The sequence below is a fragment of the Impatiens glandulifera genome, chromosome 6, assembly GCF_907164915.1.
Source record: "Impatiens glandulifera chromosome 6, dImpGla2.1, whole genome shotgun sequence".
In the NCBI taxonomy this organism is placed as follows: domain Eukaryota; kingdom Viridiplantae; phylum Streptophyta; class Magnoliopsida; order Ericales; family Balsaminaceae; genus Impatiens; species Impatiens glandulifera.
In genome coordinates, this window is record NC_061867.1 from 11,599,294 (window position 1) to 11,619,933 (window position 20,640).

Sequence of the window (20,640 nt, forward strand, 5' to 3'; positions counted from 1 at the left end):
TAAATTAAATAAAATATATAAGCTAAATTTTGAACAAATAAGAATATAATTAGAATAATAAAATAAGTATGTCTGGTTGAACTTTGAGTCATTTGTCTCTCATCTAAGTTTTAACGACCACCTACATATTACATGGCCCTACTTTTTGTTTTACCAATACAATTAGAAACTTTTTAACTTCACATTATTCATAATAAAATATGAACAATCATTTATAATTTCGGTGAAAACCAATTTTCATGGATAAAGAGAAACAAAACAAGGAGGTAGTTCGGATTACCCGAATTAAACCCAACTCAATCTAACCTAAACCAAAATGTCTAGATCATGCAAGGCGATGGAGAGTTTAATAATTCTATTCCCAAGTGATAAGAGATAAAATAGTAGGTAACAAGAATGAATCGAGGATTTCTAATACTTATTGACCTCGAACTTTTAGGAGAAAACTATACGTGGGAGCAGATGGGTAAATGAAACATCAATCTAAAGAATATATATATATATATATATTCTTTAAACATAAATAAGTTTGAGAGGTGAAACCCTAGATATTGACAACAAATAGAGTTACAACTTGAATATGATTTTAGACCAATTTATGCAAATCAACTAAAATGAAGACTTTATAATTAATGCTGCAGATTTGGCAAAAAGATAGGGAAAATGTAATGTAAGCTCTTAGACCACTACTTTATAACCTCAATGAAATCAGTAACAAAATAGACTAACTAGTAATATTTGAGCTTTCTTCTTGGTTGTTTAAGTGCTCCCATAGAAGATCGTCAAGAAAATCAACGGACTACGATTCAAAGAAGGCGGGTGCGGTGGTGATTCGAAGACAATCGACAAAGGATCGGGGGACGACGATTCTAGGTGCAACGACGAAGAAGTCGAATGTAAGTGAAGAGGTGATTCAAAGAAGATCAACAAAGGATTGTGGACGACGATTCTGGTACATCAACGAAAAATCATGAATCCCGATGTAATTTTTCCATCATGGTTAAAAAGTGTACTATGTAAAACTTTAAATCCTAAAATGTATTTATGTCAAACAAAGAAATAAACCATGGTTAATTATTCTTTGGTTTAAGAAAGGTTAATGGTTAGAGATAATATGACACGTGGTAGTGAATGTATGGAGTGTGGGTAGGGGTGGCAATTTGAAACCGCCCGCTGAAACCGAGTCGAACCGAACCAATTGGTATGGTTTTTTCCCGCTTTGACTGGGGATTGGGGAAAACCCGAAATATGTTGATCGGGGTTCGGGGCGGGGATGGTATTTACATGCATCGAGCCGATCCCCGAACCGAACCGATAAAATATAATTATATTTATTTAATAAAAATATATTAATTAATGAAATTATTATTTAATGTCATCGTTACTTTTCTCTTTTTCATTGAAAACCTCTTTATCTTCCTTCCCTCCACACGCTATCTCCAATTTATCTTTTATTTTTTATCTCTCATTTTCCTCATTATCATTTCTTTCTCTCTAAGATTTATTATAATTTTAATTACATCTTCTTTCTTCTACATACATGATTCTCTCTTGAATCGTCAGAGTGTTTTCAATTTGGAGGTTAGTTGAACTCTTTGCTAATATTATTTTGTATATTAATTTACTGTTTTTTACTAATGAATATAAATAATATGACATCACATTTCTTTTTCTTCTGTAGGGTTTTTTCTATATTCGTCTTTGTGTTTCACAATCTTTATTACATATTCTCTCGACTTGACGACAATATTTTTGAGTTTAAGAAGAATGAAGATTTAGTCCATTAGAATTTATGTTATATTTTGAAACATTATTATTATTGAAAGTTTATTTGTTTTGGTATTTAATACTTTAAAAATATTATTATTGAATGTTGTTTTTGTTTGGTATTTAATATTTTGATAATTTATAACTCTAAATATATGAATTATTTTATTTTATTTTTATTTATATTTTAAATTTAAATTGTTATTTGGTTTCGGTGCACCGCGGGAAAACCCCATCCCCGATCGGGGCGGGGATGGTTTATATTTAAAAACCAAGTTGGGAATCGGGGCAGGGATGGTATTGTCATTCACCGAACTGAACCGCCCCATTGACATCCCTAAGTGTGGGCACTACGTATATGGGTAGCATTGAATTAACTCTCCTCTCGGCAGAGTTTCAGCCAGCGCAGGCACATATCTCCCCCTTTTTTCGTTGTTGTTAGCTACGTATATGTTTCCTTTTTCAGTCAATTATTTTTCAGCGCAGGCACATAGCGGCTTGACACGAACTTCACAATACCTATTTGGAAATATTTGATTTCTGACCTACTAGACCAAATCATCCGATACAAGCTATCTGGAAGGACTAAAAGAAATTAAGGATGATAATTTAAAACTTTCCCGAGAAAATCGAACCGAATTGTCCCGTTTGGGACGGTTTTCCCCCCAAAACCGAACGGGGATAGGACGGGGATGGTATTTATGTCCCCCGTCCGACCTTACCCTGATTCTGCCCCGAACACTATAAATATAATTAAATATATTAAATCACTAATATATTTATTTATTCATTATACTTTATAAGAGTCGTAAGTTTATTTTTTTATAATAATATAAAATTTCAATATATATATTATATTAAAAAAATCGTTTATATAATTTTTTTATTTTTTTAAATATTTTATTACCGGTGCCCCGCGGGATTCCCCAAAACCGAAAGAAACCAAACGGGACGGGGATAGTATTAAAAAAATCTCGAAATAAAAACGGTGCAGAGATGATAATTGTTTTTCCCGCTCCAAACCGCCCTATAACCATCTCTAGAAGGAAGTCATTTTAAAAAGAGAAGGGAAAAATAAAAAGCATTCACTAGTTTTGGAGGCTGTTCGAATCTTCAACTCTTATGCAAAAGGACTTAATTTATTGTAGGAACAATTACAACCTCCTTACTTTAATATTTGTAAGTATCATAAAGATCTATTTTTCTCAAGGAAGTAGTTTGTGGATTTTTCTTAGAACTATTGAATAATAAAAAATAACTATCTTTTATGACATTGTTTGTTCCAACTTTAGATCTAATAATACAATATGTTGTAGTTACAGTATATGATAATATTGAGTTAATTTGAATGATTGAGGAATAAAGGAAGAGGAAAGCCCCAATTTCAATTATGTTGCTTCAGATTTTAATTGTGCATGTTTTGTTTCTAAAAATTAATACCCATAAGTCATTCTAAACTAATTAGACATATTTTGACAAGATTTGAGAACATCTAGTGTACCTGAAATAAGACTGGAGTCTTGCTGTTCAAAAATCTTTTTGGTTTGTAGGAAATTTCATTACAAGTATTCTTGTTTGTCAGGATTCCATTTTTTTTTTATCATTATACATTAACATCTTTAGGTCTTTTATATAAAAAAAAATCTATCTTTTCAAAATCACCCATCAATATTTATTTAAATAAATTTTTACCGAACTTATATTATAATAAAAATTAAATAAAAATATACTTTTATTATTTAATTCAAGTATCTATTCTCATAAGCTCTAATCATTTTCTTTATTTTTTTATAATAACCCAAATAGGCAAAGATATAATAAAAAATGTGTTCTTTTTACAATTTTGATATTAGAATAGTTTTGAGATCCTAAATATAACATTTTTCTACAATTTTTTAAATTTGAAATGAAACTCATAATATATTAGAATTCTCATTAAACTATTAAGAATTTTAAATAAGATACTAGTAGCTTATACATTTTTTATTTTTACTCAAATCAATAACCATGTATGATAAATCTTTTAAGTAACATGTTCACCACTTGGATCTGTGGCGCAATGGTAGCGCGTCTGACTCCAGATCAGAAGGTTGCGTGTTCGATTCACGTCAGGTTCAATCCCTTTTGTTTTCGAATAAATACAATTTTCTGGTTTTTTTGAAAACCTAATATTGAGTTCTAAATAAGCCCTACTTTTAAAGAACCAAAGGAAAAGATTGAGTTTAAGAGAGAATCAGTGATTAAGAAAGGAACCCATTATTTCTTTGATGGCAGAGAAGCCCCAGCCAGCGCGAGTTCTGTACTGCGGCGTATGCGGATTACCAGCCGAATACTGTGAATTCGGGTCTGATTTCGAGAAATGCAAACCATGGTTGATTCAACATGCTCCTGAATTATATCCCGATCTTGTTAAAGGTTGAAAACCCATAAATTTATTCAGTTTTTTTTACTTCCTTTCACTTAATCTCTTGATAACAGTTGTGGGTTCATCGCAGATACAAACTCTAATGAAGCTGATAAAGTCTCTGACAAGCTCCAGGCTGCTTCAATCTCTGATGGTATTGTCTCCATTTTCATTTGCTGTAGACTTGGTTGAATCTTGTTCTGGATTTGTGAATATAATCTGTAGAAGTTGTTGGTAACCTTTGTATAAGAAGGTTCCCAAACTGAAGTAGAAATTTATAGGAAGCAACCTGTAACCAGTTTTAGGGTTAGGTATTATGAAGGGTTGAGTTGGAAGGAAATCTAATGCTTGGAGATGCAATTGGTATTGTTGATTAATAATGTGTATACAATAGACTTGTACAAGAATTGATATAGATTCTGTGATTTAGAAAGGGACCCGTTTCTTTGATGGTGGAGAAGCCCCAGCGGCTCGAGTCCTGTACTGCGATGTGTGCTGATTACCAGCAGAGTACTGTGAATTTGGGTCTGATTTCGAGAAATGCATTTTCATTTGCTGTAGACTTGGTAGAATCTTGTTCTGGATTTGTGAATAATCTGTAGAAGTTGTTGTTAACCTTTGTATAAAAAGGTGCCCAAACTGAAGTAAATATTTACCTGTAACCAGTTTTAGGGTTAGATATTATAAGGGGTTGAGTTGGAAGGAAATCTAATGCTTGGAGATGCAATTGGTATTATTGATTGATGATGTGTATACAATGGACTTGTACAAGAATTGATATAGTATAGAAAGTTAGTTTACTATACAACCCTGGACTTGGTTTTGAATCTTTTGGTCTCTGTTACATAACAAAACTCCTCCTGATCTTGTGTTGGTTGCAGGTGCAGGTGCTTCTTCCACTTCCAAGCCTGAAGAAGTAAAACGTCTTCCTGGTGGGAAGATAAAAAAGAAGGTTGTCGTCTGTTATGTGTTTCTAATACTTTTTATTAAGGCGCGATTGCCTTCTATCTTACCTTGCTTGTTAGTTATCAGTTACCGAGAATTAGTTCTCTTGGTCAAATCTCTACAAGGAACTTCTGTCTTATTGATGTATTTTTGCTATTGGATGTTTAATGAGGAACCGAGGAAGACATTCATATTCAAATCATTCCTTTTTTTCTTGCTTCAAACTGAATTTTCGATATTGGAGCAGGCCTGTATGGCAATTCGTGATCTGATCAAATAGTTGAATCTATACCTTTTTTTCTTAAGTACTCTTTCCCAAATTAGTTATCATAGTATACATGTTTCCTATAAAGGTCTGTGCTCGATTTGTTTTCTCACCAAATCATTGAGAATTTCTAAAACCGATGCTTGATAATTCTGTCGTGACATTCCATTCTGAATAAAGCATATTGTTGCAATCTGATTGGTATGGATCTTCCTTTTTTTCTTAACTAATAATCCCAAATTAGTTATCATAGTTGATGTCTCCTTTGAAGGTCTGTGCTCGATTTGTTTTCTCATCAAATCATTGAGGATTTCTAAAACTGATTCTTGATTAATTCTGTTGTGACATTCCTTTCTGAACAAAGCATATTGTTGCAATCTGATTGGTATGGATCTTCCTTTTATGTAGGATAAGCAAGAAGTTATAATTGAAAAGGTTGTACGCAACAAGAGAAAGTGCATTACCACTGTGAAAGGGTTGGAGCTGTTTGGTTAGTCTCACACTGCACTACATGGTTCCTTATATTTGAAGTCATTTGTGAGTTTAAGTTCTTTTTACCATGGCATATTTTGTTTCAGGTGTTAAGCTTAGCGATGCTTCAAAGAAGCTAGGGAAGAAGTTTGCTACTGGAGCCTCTGTTGTTAAGGTGCATTCCGATTTCCAGTGTCTATTTACATACGATAAGTCCTCTTTTATGTGATGTATTATTCTGTTCCAACAATTGTTGCTATGTTTTCTATTAGGGACCAACTGAAAAGGAGCAAATTGATGTTCAAGGAGACATTTCATTCGACATTGTGGACTTCATCACAGATACCTGGCATGATGTAAGTTTAAGTGTTTTCGACATTGTGGATTTGATCAAGTTGTCTTTTGCATGTTCTTACGATATTACCGAATCAAGCCAGATTTTCTTGATAACATTTTTCAAATAAAAACTTAATTATCAAGTGATAAGTTATATTATCAAAGAGGGCCCATGTTTTGAACAACTTAAGTTTTTTTTTTTTTGATGTTTAACTATTTTATGTCTTGTTATCATATGATGCCTTGACACATTAGTATAGTATGATTTTCTTTGAAATTAGAAGCTTACCGTTGTTTTGAATGGGTGGTGTTTCAGGTGCCTGAATCTGCGATTTTCTTTATTGAGGATGGGAAGAAAGTTTCAGCTGTTGACTGATAAATGAGTGGAATGAATAAATTTATGCATCTTACTCTGCCTGTTAAATAACAACATTGATTTTCGGGTTGAGCGTTTTTTTAAAGATTATATGACCTCTTGAGCAATGGCGCGATGTTTTAAGCCGGTTTTCCTTATTATTGCACAGTACCAAATTTATGACCCTAATGTTTAAAGACTTTTTATTTGATTTGAAATCTCATGTATACCAGTCTTGTGAAAACATGCTAGAGAATACAATTTATTTCAGCTGTTTAGGATATTGAAGTCCTATTCTTATCTCACATAGACATCAAAATCCAATTCATAATGAAGATGTCTTATACTTTAATAACATCATCACCCAATTATTGAACATGAGATTATTTGAAAAAGGATTTCATAGTCATATTTCATTGTCATAGACAATTATTTTTTATTTGAATTACTTAATGTGTTGCTAAACCTTCTTTTGTACAATCAACTATTGCTCTCCATGTGTTTTTCCTTCTACCAGACAATATATTTCTCACTTTCATAAATTTATTTGTATTCCTTTTAAATGTTACTTTTAAAACAATATTAATATTTTATATTCTAAATAATTAAGAAATACACTTTTAATATATTAAATTTTTAGGAGTTAATTCACATTCCTTATTAGAAACAATAATTTGTAAATAATATAAAATAATATTTAAAAATAAAAATAATTAAATGAGAATATAGATATTAATAATATAACAAATTGTCAAAACTAATAATATTGACAATTTATTAAGTGTGATTTTAAATACAAACTCGTTAGAGTCACGTAACAATAAGCGATTAAGTAAAACAAAATCGAACCAACCACGCAGTGCCAAAATTCGGTACAAATATATTAGCGGGAGTACTACAAAGTGTCCTTAACTAAAAAATTATAAATAAATGAGTATATTTGGAAACACTTAACCGCAGTGAAGTTAAATCTGAACGAACAAATGTTATTAAATTTGTTCATATATATACTTAATTAAAAAAAATTCATATCATTATTTCATCTAAATTAATATCTCAATAAAATTTAATTTATATATATATATATATATATTTATAAATTACAAAAACAATTGCAAACCCAACTCTGAGCTGGAATTTCGGATTTCCTAAGAAAATGATATTTATAAGAGGGTTTTTAAAAGAAAATGATATTTATAAGAGGGTTTTTAAATGGAAAATCAATTTCTTTTAGACAAATTAAAAACAACAATCAATTTCTTTTACTAGACAAATTAAAAACAACTTAAAGATTAGACAATTTCATCTTTTTCACTTTTATGAATTAGATGAACTAAAACTTGAAAAAATTATCCACGATAAATTAAGAGTATTGTATAGAAAATTTGATTTAACTAAAAACAAAAAAAAGAATTATTGAAAAAATAAAAAAATTACGTCAAATCAAATTTGAATTATGTTTTTTTAATAAAAATAAAATATATTTTGACCTCTCTCAAAACTTATAAAGAGAGATAAAATGATATTTTTTTTTAGGAAAAAAACTCACTTAGACGTATGTACTTGTACAACTAGCTCACTTAAACGTAGGTAATAATAAAAAGTTATTTAAACGTATGTATTATCAAAAATTGGCTCATTTAGCTTCTTTTAATAACCATAATTAACTTTTATTTTTAAATTTATATATTTATTAATTAAATATTAATATATTTTCTCTTTCTTTCCTTTTCATTTATTATTTCATTTATTACTAAACCCTCTATTTTTATCTTTTTTATTATTTTTATGTGAGTATTTATGATTGATTATTTTAATTTTATTATATATATATATATATATATGAGCATTCATCGTTAATTATTTTAACTCTATATTTCTTCTTCTTGTTTAAATATATTTTTTATATTCACAATAATTATTAGTTATTTTAAAATTGTTTGATCCCAATAATTGAATATAACAATGAAAATTCTTTCAACAATAAAAATTCTTCAACACAAAAATAAATTAATTAAGAATTAAGAATTGAATAATAATAACAACTCATTCATCAAACACTAAAATAGTAATAATCAAATATTAGATAAAACAATTCATTTACTACTAATATAAGTCGTGAATAAAAATTAAATAAAAAATTATTATTTTCATTTTTATTTATATTAAACTAAATAAGAAAAAACCCTTTTTCATTTTTATTATATTAAATTAAATAAGAAAAAATCTTTAAAAAAAATATTACAGTAAAACATAAAATTCATAAATAAGTTGTTAAATTTTTAAAAAAAATAAGAATTTAAGAAATATATGAAATAAAAACTAATAAAAAAAGATGAAATGTAAAAGAGAAATTAATATTAAAATAATAAAAAATTTAATAATAAAATAAATTACTTAGTTTAATTGATGAAAAAGAAAGAGAGAGAAAATATATTAATATTTAATTAATAAATATATAAATTTAAAAATAAAAGTTAACCATACTTATTAAAATAGGCTAAATGGGCCAATTTTTGATAGTACATATGTTTAAATGACTTTTTATTAGTACATACGTCTAAGTGAGCTAGCTAGTTGTACAAATACATACGTCTAAGTGAACTTTTTCCATTTTTTTTAAGAAAAATGATAGAGAAAGCGATTCTGGGAGCGACTCCCCATCTGACTGTCACCGTGAAAAAATACCACGGTGGATGGATGATAAAGAGAAATAAAAAAAAAAATTAATAATAATTTATTTTTTATTTTTTTTAATCCCTCTCCCTTTCTTTCTCATTTCGAATCTTTCGTCTTCTTCCCCTTCCTACGATTTCTTCTCCATTTACGAACACTTCTTCCGTGACTTGGAACATTGGCGAGTTCTTCTTCTTTTTTCTGCGACTTTGGAGTTCGACGATTTGTTCTTCCACGACTTTAAACTTCTTCCGTGACTTCGGACTTCAGCGATTTCTTCTTCCTTCCGAGTTTCAAAAATGGTAAACCTAAAATCAATGTCGAACAACAATGTTAGTGAACAACTAAAACCTTAAAATTGTTTTACTTTTAGTTTTCAGGAGAATCAAATTTCTTCAACTACATTCAAGTCCAAGAGTTACGGAAGGTAAGTTCCCGAACATGATCATCTTGTAGTTAGGATTTTTCCGAAATGTCCATGTTCAGGAACTTGATTTAATATTTGGAAACTGTACTTAATTGTGTTTCTGGTTTTTGTATCTAAGTTAGAAATTTTGAGTTATTAGTTTATTAGTTTATAGAAACTGTTAAGGATGAATTCAGAAAAGTTATCAATAATAGTTGTAGAAGATACATGACAAAACTAGAATTTTCATGTTAAGGAACTTGGTTAATATTTTGAGATTGTTTTTATTCTTGTTTCTATTTTCTATTTTTGAGTTAGAAGATTTGAGAACATGGTATAGTAAATACATAAAATAATGGAAATTCAAAAATTGAAAGCTTAGCTTAATTATGTTTAAAGATTAGAAACTTGAGCAATTGGTCCTTAACATGACCATGTACAAGACTAATTGGTACCGAACATCCCAAACATGGGCATGTACAAGACCAATTGGTTCCGAACATCTCGAACATAGGCATGTACACGACTAATTTGTCCAATACATGGCCATGTACAAGACCAATTGGTCCTGAACATCCCGAACATGGCCATGTACAAGACCAATTGGTCCAGTACATGGCCATGTTCGGGATGTCCTAGATCATTGTTCTTGTACATGCCCATGTTTGGGATGTTCAGGACCAATTGGTTTTATACATGGCCATGTACTAGACTATTGGTCTTACATATGACCATGTACTAGACTAATTCGTCTTTATACATGACCATGTACTAGACTAATTGGTCTTATACATGACCATGTACTAGACCAATGGGTCTTGTACATGCATATATTCAGGATGTTCGAGACTAATTGGTCTTGTACATGGCCATGTTAGGGATCAATTGGTCTTGTACATAGCCATGTAAAATACAAATTGATTCCAAACATCCTAAAAATGGCCATGTTCGGGACCATTTAATCTTGTACATGATAAATAAAACTTGAATTTTCAGTTTTAGCACTTTTACAAGACCAATTTGTATTGTACACAACATTTTACGATAATAATTGGTCTTGTATATGGCCATGTACAAAACCAATTTATATCTATATTGAACTGTAATTTCTTTTACATTAAAACATTAACGTTGAAGTTTGTCCCCACAAATATTATATTACAATATACAATATTTTCATACAATTACTACTTTCGTTGAATGTTGTCCTCACAAGTATTATCTTTTGGATATGTTTGAGAAGACAAAAGTGATGTGAAGGATTATTGAGTTGAGACTGGATCATTCCATTATTGTTGTTGTTGCTGTGTTGAATCCTGCACTATTTTTGTCGTTGCCTCATTTCCCTTATTTTGACCCCTTTTGTTCATAACTCTTTCAATTACAGATTATTTACGTTTAGTTGGTGGTCGACCTCTAACCTTTACTCTCACGGGATAGTGGATCAATTGTGTTGGTGCAGAAAGTATATGTGAAGAAGGTGTTGGTACAAAAATGTATTTGTAGAAACTATTGGTGTAGAAGCGTATGTTGTCGAATATGCAATGAACTTTTTCTTCATTTCTTAGACCACTTGAGCCAAAAAAGGTGTATTATGATCAGATTGCAGCTCAATCTGTTAGAGTTTTTACATCATTGGAGTTAGATTGTTATACCGATTTCTTTCAATGTCACTCATATCAGAATCATAAATGTTATTGATAATTTGATAACATTTTTTCAAATTTTTACGCCAGTAGTCCAAGATATAATTAGCCGGCACCATATTCACCTTCAATTTTCTCAAAACCGCCAAAATATGTCTGCATAGGAGTCCTCTGAACACAAATAGTTTATATTGACAGTTTACAGAAGCCCCCGTCTGGTTGAAGTTTACCTTTATATAAATATCTCTCTAATGTTCTCCATCATGACATTGTATGGTCTCCATCACTCCAAATGTAGTTGTTGTCCCATTGTCTTCAAGTATGGAGGTGTCGCAGAACATCAACCATTTTACCTCATTCTGGAAACAACTTAAAAATTTCGTTTGTATATACACTATGAAATTTCTTTTCCAATTAATACTCACTCACAATTGGAATAGTTGAATTATAAGAATGAAAATTCAATTTTTTTTCTTTCTCTATGTTCCTCTTAAGGGCCTTGTCATATTGCTCTACATAGTGTTTTAGGGATATTTTAGAATGAACAAAATCATAAAAAACAACATTCATATATTCACTTCTTCGAGATGTTGACATGTCTGTCTAGAAGTAGCATTTAACATACACAAGAATCTATTTTGTACGTTCTACGTGCAAGCAGTTCAGCCAACTATTGTCTTGCAACTAAAACTCATCTATCATTTTCAGCCAACTATCTACACACTTTTGGATTGTGATTGAGTTATAGACAATGTTCTTGAATGTATTTTTATACTTTTATAATGAGCATGTGCAGACAATTTGGTGGGGAGTTTCTTCATTATTTGTCAAAGACAAAATCGATGATGGGTGTTCAAAAATACATTTTTAATTGCAATGACCATTGATCGACATTGGTTAGTGATTATTGTCTTTGAAGCACGTCCGTTCGTACATGTCAACCATGCATTGAAAAGACAGATAAATGATTCTAAATCCTCACTATACAATAAGCCACATCCTAACAAAATTGATTTTCCATGATGATTAACACCGACAAAAAGAGCAAATGACATATCATAACGGTTTGTCAAATATGTTGTGTCAAATGTGATGACATCCGAGAAGTACTCGTATGCAACCATGCATCTTCCATCAGCCCAAAATACATTATTTATCCGATTTTCCTCGTCCACATCATATACATAAAAAATGTAAACATTTGCTTTGCATTCGGTAAAAATACTATCACAGCACTTTGGCATCACCATTTCATAACCGCAACTACTTAGCTTTTGAAATATAGTTTCTGCAGCTTCTCTCATCAAAAGTCATATTATCATATACACTAGCTTTAACTACAAGTGATTGATATGTTTGTGACAAAGTAATTACAGCTTCGTCGTTTAAATCCAATCTTCTCTTTGCACTTGGATCTAGAACCTTGTGAGGTATAAGATGTCTAGACTTTATAGGACTAAAGATATGGTTATGGTCATGGAAGACACTAGTTATATCAACAACACATTCATTCAAAACTGCAACATTTATCTTAGTCTTACAGTTCATCTTGATGGAAGGTCTGCATTGTAAAATGTTTTTTCCTTTTTAGAACATGCACCACTTTTGGCACAAACGATGGAGAACTACTTTTGTTTGTCATCTGGACCGTTCCTCGCTCCTAGCTTAGAAATGTTAAAACCCTTTGATTAGGCATATTCATTGTAAAATTCGCGAAGCTCATTTTCAGAAGGAAAAGTCATTCCAATACTAGGGATTTGAACATTGTGTATTTCAACTTCGGGATGCATGAATCTAAAGAATACAAAACAAACTGTATTAACAAAAAAAATAGTGACCAATCCATGTTGGCATCCGAAATGGTCTCTAACATGGCCATGTATAAGACCAATTGGTCATGTACATTACCATGTTCGGGACTAATTGGTCTTGTACATGGCAATGTTTGGGACCAATTGGTCTTTTACATGGATATGTACATGACAAATTAGTCTTGTACATGGCCATGTTTGAGATGTTCAGGAGCAATTGGTCTTGTACATGACCATGTACTAGACCAATTAGTCTTGTACATGGCCATATTCGAGATGTTCAGGACTAATTGGTCTTGTACTTGGCCATATTCAGGATGTTCAGGACTAATTGGTCTTGTACATGGCCATGTACTAGACCAATTGGTCTTATACATGGTCATGTTCGGGATGTTCAGGACCAATTGGTCTTGTACATAGCCATGTACTAGACCAATTGGTCTTATACATGGTCATGTTCGAGATGTTGAAGACCAATTGGTCTTATATATGGCTATGTCTTAGAAACAGACCTACAAATAGACTAATATTACTAAACAAACCAATATTACCAATATTTCACTTCGATTTATTAGACATTACACTTCACCTTAAAAGTTTAGACATTACATTACAGTTTAAGTTAAAAATAACATTATAGTTTAGTCCGATGGTCGTCTTTTTTGCGGTCATCTTGTTCGCAATAGTTGTCTTCTTCGCAATGGACTTCACGATGGTCTTCTTCTCAATGGTTCTCTTCATGGTAGCCGTCTCTAGGTCGTCGTCGTCGTCTGCTTCAAAATAGGTTTCTCATTGAGAGAGAAATCTAAAAGTTGTATTTTTAATCTCTTTTCAATAGGAGAAGACTATGATTCGATCATAGTCGGACTATGATTTTATCAAAACTATAAAATAGCGCGCCCTTTTAAATGTTTTTATTTTTTTCTCTTTCATCCATCCACCACTAGTAGAAAAAAGGGTATCAATAAGGGCGAAAATCGTTACGGAAAACCTCATAAGCCGCTACTGATAACTTTCTGTAACGGTGAATAAAACCGTTACCATTCGTTACAGAAATAAGCGTTACTGATACTTCTCTGGTATTAGTAACGGATTTCGAAAACCGTTACTAAAACTCGCCTAACAACAATAACGGTTTTAGCCGATGTTAAACCGTTATAGATAAAGTTACATTAGTAATGGTTTTCTTATGTATAAAACCGTTACTGTTGTTGGGCAAGTTTCAGTAACGGTTTTCGAAAGCCGTTACTGTTGTTGGGCGAGTTTCAGTAACGATTTTCTTATTTGTTATTTGTTAAACTGTTACAGATAAATTTATATTAGTAACATTTTTCGAATGTATAAAACTGTTACTAAATAACATAATCGTTTTATTTATTTATTTGAATATTTTATATTTGTACCTATATAAACAATAATAATAATTATTATTCATTTTGCAAAACCATTAATATATTCCAAAAACCATTATCATCAATCCAAAACAACAATCATCCAAAAACTACAATCATAAATCCACAATTCATCAATCCACAAAAACCATAAATTAACCTACTTCAAAAAGCAATTAAATCATTAACTAATTAGACTTCAAAACTACATAAACTTTAAACTAACCAGAATTCAAGTGGGAGGGGCATCATTTCTAGTGGGAGGGGCAGGGGGACGTGGAAGGAGAGAGTTAACGGGAATCAAGGATAATATGAAGGTCATCTGCTCCCTCATCTCAATCATCTCATCCTGCATTTGTTCAGGCTATTGTATTGATTTTGTGTCTCCCTTTGTGCTTCTTCACGCTCCATTTGACGTTGCCTTTATGCTTCTTCACGCTCCATTTTACGTTCAAATTTCTCCGTGACTGAAGTTTCTCAACTTCACGCTCCTCTCGTATTCTCTACATAATCTTAACAATGTTCCTTTCAATTCAAATAGACCAGATAATACAAAATAAACATTCATCATCTTCAATTTTATACAATTAACAATAGTCTCAAAATACAAAAAGAAAACAGAAAGAATCTGAATTCCAATTCCAATTCCAACCTAAGTCATCTAAGAAATTTCAATTTAGACAGGCAATCTAAACAATTTACCCTAAACAGAAAGAAAATAAGTCACCGGAAGAAAACAAGCAATCTAAACAATTTAGCAATTTCAATTCCAACTACACAATCTAACCTGGATTTGAACAACCTAAACAACTTCAATTAAAATTTAGCAATTTCGCAACCGGACTAACCTAAATTTGAAAGAGAATCGGCGGTAGGGGCAACTTCAAACAGGGCGGCGAAAACTAAAAAAATTGCTAATTTTGAAATAGAAATAATCTTGAAATAGAAAGAAGAGATGAAGAATCGAAAGAAGATGGCTTCGTTAATCTCCCAATCATGCGAAATAATCTTGAAGTTACCTATTTGGCTTCGTTAATCTCTTAGAGGAGAAGATGAAGCAGAACCAGCGGAGAAGAAGAGATTGGCAATGGAAGGACAGCGCTTGATCTCTCAGGCTTGATTTCTCAACGGACGAAGCAGAACCAGCGGCGAAAGAAGAAGAGAACGGAGCGCGGAGAAGAGAGAAGAAAGAAAGAAGGAAAAAAGAAAGAAGACGACGGACTTTCGGATTTTAATAGAGTATTAGTAACGGTTTTAGTATAAACCGTTACTGATGTTCATCTCACAAATTTTAAAGCGAAACCATATCAGTAACGGTTATACTAAAACCGTTAGTGATACATATAGAGAAGATGAAAAGACATGGGACTTATTAGTAACGATTATCCCCAAAACCGTTACCAATAAACTTTCAGTAATGATTTCCCTCTAAAACCGTTACTGATGTTCATCTCTCAAATTTTAAAGTGAATCCATATCAGTAACGGTTATACTAAAACCGTTATTGATACCTATAGAGAAGATGAAAAAACAAGGCACTTATTAGTAACGGTTATCCCCAAAACCGTTACCAATAAACTTTCAGTAACGGTTTTCCCTCTAAAATCGTTACTGATGTTCATCCCACAAATTTTAAAGTGAAGCCATATCAGTAACGGTTATACTAAAACCATTATTGATACCCTTAATTAGAAAAAGACAATTTAAGCCGCTATTATCTGTAACGGTGATTCTCTATATCCATTACTGAAGATTTATAATAGTAACAGTACTATATAGTCGTTATTGATATCTTCAATACAATAACAATTTGTTATAACTGTTACTGATAAAAAAGTATCAGTAAGGGCGTTCGAGCGTTGTTACTAAGCTTTGTTACGGAAGCCTATTTTTTTACTACCGTGGCTTTTTCTTTCAGGTGGCAGTCAGTTGGGGCGTCGCTAGGATTGCTACGCAGCCTCGCCCTCCTTATATTCTCCTTTTTTTAATATTCCTATCATATACGATTATTATTTTTTATTTTAATAGAGGCTTGTATTTATCTTAAAACATTCATCAAATCAACGCTTCTTAATTATATATTTTTTAATATATTATTATTATTTATATTTGTTTAGAGGGGATATGTATTATTGTTTGAATATTAAATTTAACAAATTTAAGAAATTATAAAAAAACAAAATATAAAATTATATAAATATTTAATTTACTAAATAATTTATATTATATATAATTTTGGCTTAAATAAGTTTATTCAAGATAAAATATACAAACACCAAATCCATTTACTTGGAGAAAATAGTAGGATGAATCATGATTTTATTCAACATTATAACATAAATCATAATTTGAGAAGTATAGACTAAACCATAATATTTTGGAATTATCTAAATAATATTAAATCATCTCTTCTCAATCACCATTTGAAAACATAAATTCCATATTTTTTCTTTACTAGTTTTTATTTTTAATTTTTAATCACTGGTGGTACTTAACTTTAATTTAGGATATTATTAATTATTTTATCTAACAATACAATTTAGAATGAATCCTTGAAGGTAAAAATGGTCTCTTAAAACCATGGATTTCAATTTCTAATAAACCAAATTATTTGTCTAAGCAAATGTATACATATTTAAAACTTGTTTGGTTGGAGTATGAATAATTAAATATATATTTTTGATAAAAATATTTATAGGATATTAATATATAATAATATATTTTTTAAAATATATAAAATACTTTAATTAATTAATCGTGTAATGTGATTTATATTAGTGGGTAGATGAAATATGTTTGATTATTGTTATATTTTTTTAAAAAATCAACATAACAATTTTATTAATTAAATTTAAAAAATTTGAAGATTAAATGAAAAATGTGAAATAAATATCATAACTAAATTATAGTATGTCAAAATGACATCATTTAATATAAGTTTCAATACATGACATCATTTTAATTGTTTTTTTATTGATTAATTTATAACAATATATTAGATCATTTGATTTAGCATTTAACACTTACCTAATATTTTTAAAGTAATTTTGCGTAGTAATAAGTTAATGTAAATAAATTATAATTAAACATATTTTGTATTTAAACGAAATTTTCTCTCAAACTTTCTACTTTGACGAATAAATTGAAACCTGATAATAAACTACTTTGACAAATAAATTGAAACCTGATAATAAACTAATAAAGTAAAATGATTAAGCTAAAGTGAATAAACTGAACCGTTATGTATTGACTTGAATCTATTATTTAGTTTTTTCCTATAAGATTTTCGTGTTTAACAAGAGTTCTTCTTCAAATAGAAAAAATAAAGAAAACCAAACAAGACATAATACCTAAGTGGTAGTCAAGTGACTAAGTCGGTCAACGGTTTATTTTGTCGGTGAATGAATTTTCTGTAATAGAAAGAGTTGAACAATAGTCCCACAGTTTCATTGTTTATTATTATTTTAAAAAAGGATTATCTGTTATCCGGTTCAATAAACATTCTTAGTTAAAATTGATTTTTTTTTAATTTAATTTATTTTATTTTATTTTAGTGAATTATTAATTAATAATTTTTCTTTTATCATTTTTCAAAATAATATAAAACTATTGTTCCTAATTCTTATAAAATTTTGTAGTTATGAAAACAACAATAGACTTTTTGTTCCATCTACCACAACTTGTCATATGAGTGCCAAAGAACCATTTGGAATTTGCCTTTCCAACGTTCAAACACATATGCCTTAGTTTTCTTTTGTTTATTTTAAAAATACACGCCAAATTAATTTTTTAATCAATTACTTCAAAACAATCGCATCATTAATTTCATTAACCAAAATATTAAAATGTCTTCTATTTTAAATTATTATTTTTTATTTTATTCATATATATCAATACATTTTAAGTCTTTCTACCAAAAATAATTATCACTTTCTCAAAATCATCCACCATCATTAATTTTTTTCCCTCTAAATTTTAAAAATATCTAGAGAACATATTCATGTTAAGATGTTAAGTGTCTATAAAATATCTATGGCCTTCTTCTCTTTGGATTTTTAAAATAATACATACAAAATTAAACATTATCTAACTCACTTCACATCTATCACATAATTCAAATCATTAATTAAAATACTAAAATATCTATCATTTTAAATTTTTATTTTTATTTTATTTATATATATCAATACATTTTAAGTATTTTTAACAAAAATAATCATTATCTTATCAAAATTATCAACGATCATTATTTTTTTCTCCTTTTAACATTTTTGAAAAAACCTCCATTCGAACCAGGATTATGTTGTTATGTCCAGGTGGATTTACGTACTAATATTATTAGGCCCGTCTTACTAGTTCAAATAGTAACATCCGTTCATCTGTAATCCCAGTTCTCTTCCTTTATTGAAATCGTATTTGTGATTTCAGTTATCTGTCCGTTGATTCGGACGACCTGAGAATTATGAAATTAAAAAAATATATATACTAATTATAATTTTAACAAAATTAAAATATATACATATACTAAATATATAATTATAATATTTACTATATAATTTTTTTCATAATATTAAATTTTATAATATTAATATAATTGAAAAGAAATATATTAATTGATTTATAAGATATATTCATTAGTTAATTGATTAACTAACAATATACTATGCATTTGCACATAAAAGTGTAGATAAGTCAACAAAATCGCTAAAATCAAACCGTATCGTATATACCGGATCGTATATCGGTTTGTCCTCACCATTTAAACCGACCAAATATTAAAAAAATATTATTAAAATAAAATAGAAATAAAAAATAACCTTAAATCGACAATAATAAATAATGTATTATAACTATTATATCATGACACACATTTAAAATAACAATGAAAGAATATCATAAATGTAAAGACTTGTTAATAGACTATCAAAGATATTATTATTTTTATTATTATAGTAAACAATTTAATTTTAAAATTATTCACTATTGTGATGTTTACTAAAAAAAAATTAGTATAATACAATTGTGTTTTAAAAATTATGCTAGTAATTTATGAATTATGTTATCGAATGTTGTTCATAATATTTGTATTTGTTTATATATATATATATATATATATATATATATATATATATATATATATATATATATATATATATATATATATATATATATATATATATATATATATATATATATATATATATATAAATAAATAGGTACAGCCTGTTATATATATAATTACTTATTTTAATAAATTTATCAATATATTAAACGATTAAACCGGTTTAATTTTTTAACAGTTCAAAATAAAACCGACAAACCAACGATTTGAAATTTAGTAAACCGACGTGACTTGAAATTTAGTAAACCGACGTGAACAGTTTGAATGTGCATTTCAATAATAAAAAAAATATCAAACCGAACAACTTACATTATTATTTGCAAATGTTGTTTTATAGGCCTTGGATCTGTGATAATTTTAAAGGGTTGAATATTTTTGTTAGGCTAGCTATTTCATTTATCTGAACTCGGATAAATTTTAAATAAAGTTGTTTGTTTGAGCATATTTCAAATCTTGGCACCGCTTTTAGTTATATTTAAATAATGAATGATTTATTAGGTTAAATGGGTCAATTATTTATGGTGTAGTCTTCTAACTCATATATTAAATATATACTTATTTATTAGTTCATTTAATTTAAATTAATTGATCATATTGCATCAATCATAATATGTCATGTATATTTTGAGTTACCATTTAGTTTTTCATTTAATATCAACCTCAATCAAGAATAATATCTAAAGATGCAAGTGAAATTCAAAAAAAAATTATTTTATTAGTCCTTTTTCGTTTCTCACTTAAATTATTAAATAAAATACTAAAATATTATTTATTTTAAATTATTATTTATTATTATATATATTAATATAACTTAAATCTTTTTATTAAAAATATTATTTACTTTCTCAAAATAATCACCCATCATTATTTTTAAATAATTCAGTTTATAATTTTAACCCAAATTCGAACAAGCTCTTAGTTTATATATTTTTTTTGTTTATTTTTTAAATTTAATTATAATTAAATATTATTTAATCATAATTATCATTAATTACACTCAATTCATTCATTCAAATATTAAAATATTTTTTATTTTAAAATATAT

The 20,640-nt window shown here is 29.1% G+C and overlaps 1 protein-coding gene and 1 non-coding gene across 2 annotated transcripts; both read left to right on the plus strand.

Moving 5' to 3' along the window:
* Positions 1–3,812: 3,812 nt before the first annotated feature.
* On the plus strand, positions 3,813–3,884 carry TRNAW-CCA. Its single transcript has one exon. It is a non-coding gene; the product is annotated as a tRNA-Trp (tRNA).
* A 104-nt stretch (positions 3,885–3,988) lies between these two features.
* On the plus strand, positions 3,989–6,754 carry LOC124941909 (translation machinery-associated protein 22). The gene is made up of 7 exons (XM_047482289.1): positions 3,989–4,182; positions 4,263–4,325; positions 5,053–5,123; positions 5,790–5,871; positions 5,960–6,027; positions 6,125–6,208; positions 6,505–6,754. The coding sequence occupies exons 1-7, from the start codon at positions 4,035–4,037 to the stop codon at positions 6,562–6,564; spliced, it is 576 nt and encodes a 191-aa protein (XP_047338245.1). The 5' UTR covers positions 3,989–4,034; the 3' UTR covers positions 6,565–6,754.
* Positions 6,755–20,640: the final 13,886 nt, after the last annotated feature.

What these genes read in the sequence shown, in the direction of transcription:
- LOC124941909 (XM_047482289.1), top strand. Translation starts at nt 4,035, where the DNA reads ATGGCAGAGAAGCCCCAGCCAGCGCGAGTTCTGTACTGCGGCGTATGC. An exon ending in GTGGGAAGATAAAAAAGAAG is followed by an intron (nt 5,124 to 5,789) that starts GTTGTCGTCTGT and finishes CCTTTTATGTAG; the next exon opens with GATAAGCAAGAAGTTATAAT. An exon ending in CTGGAGCCTCTGTTGTTAAG is followed by an intron (nt 6,028 to 6,124) that starts GTGCATTCCGAT and finishes GTTTTCTATTAG; the next exon opens with GGACCAACTGAAAAGGAGCA.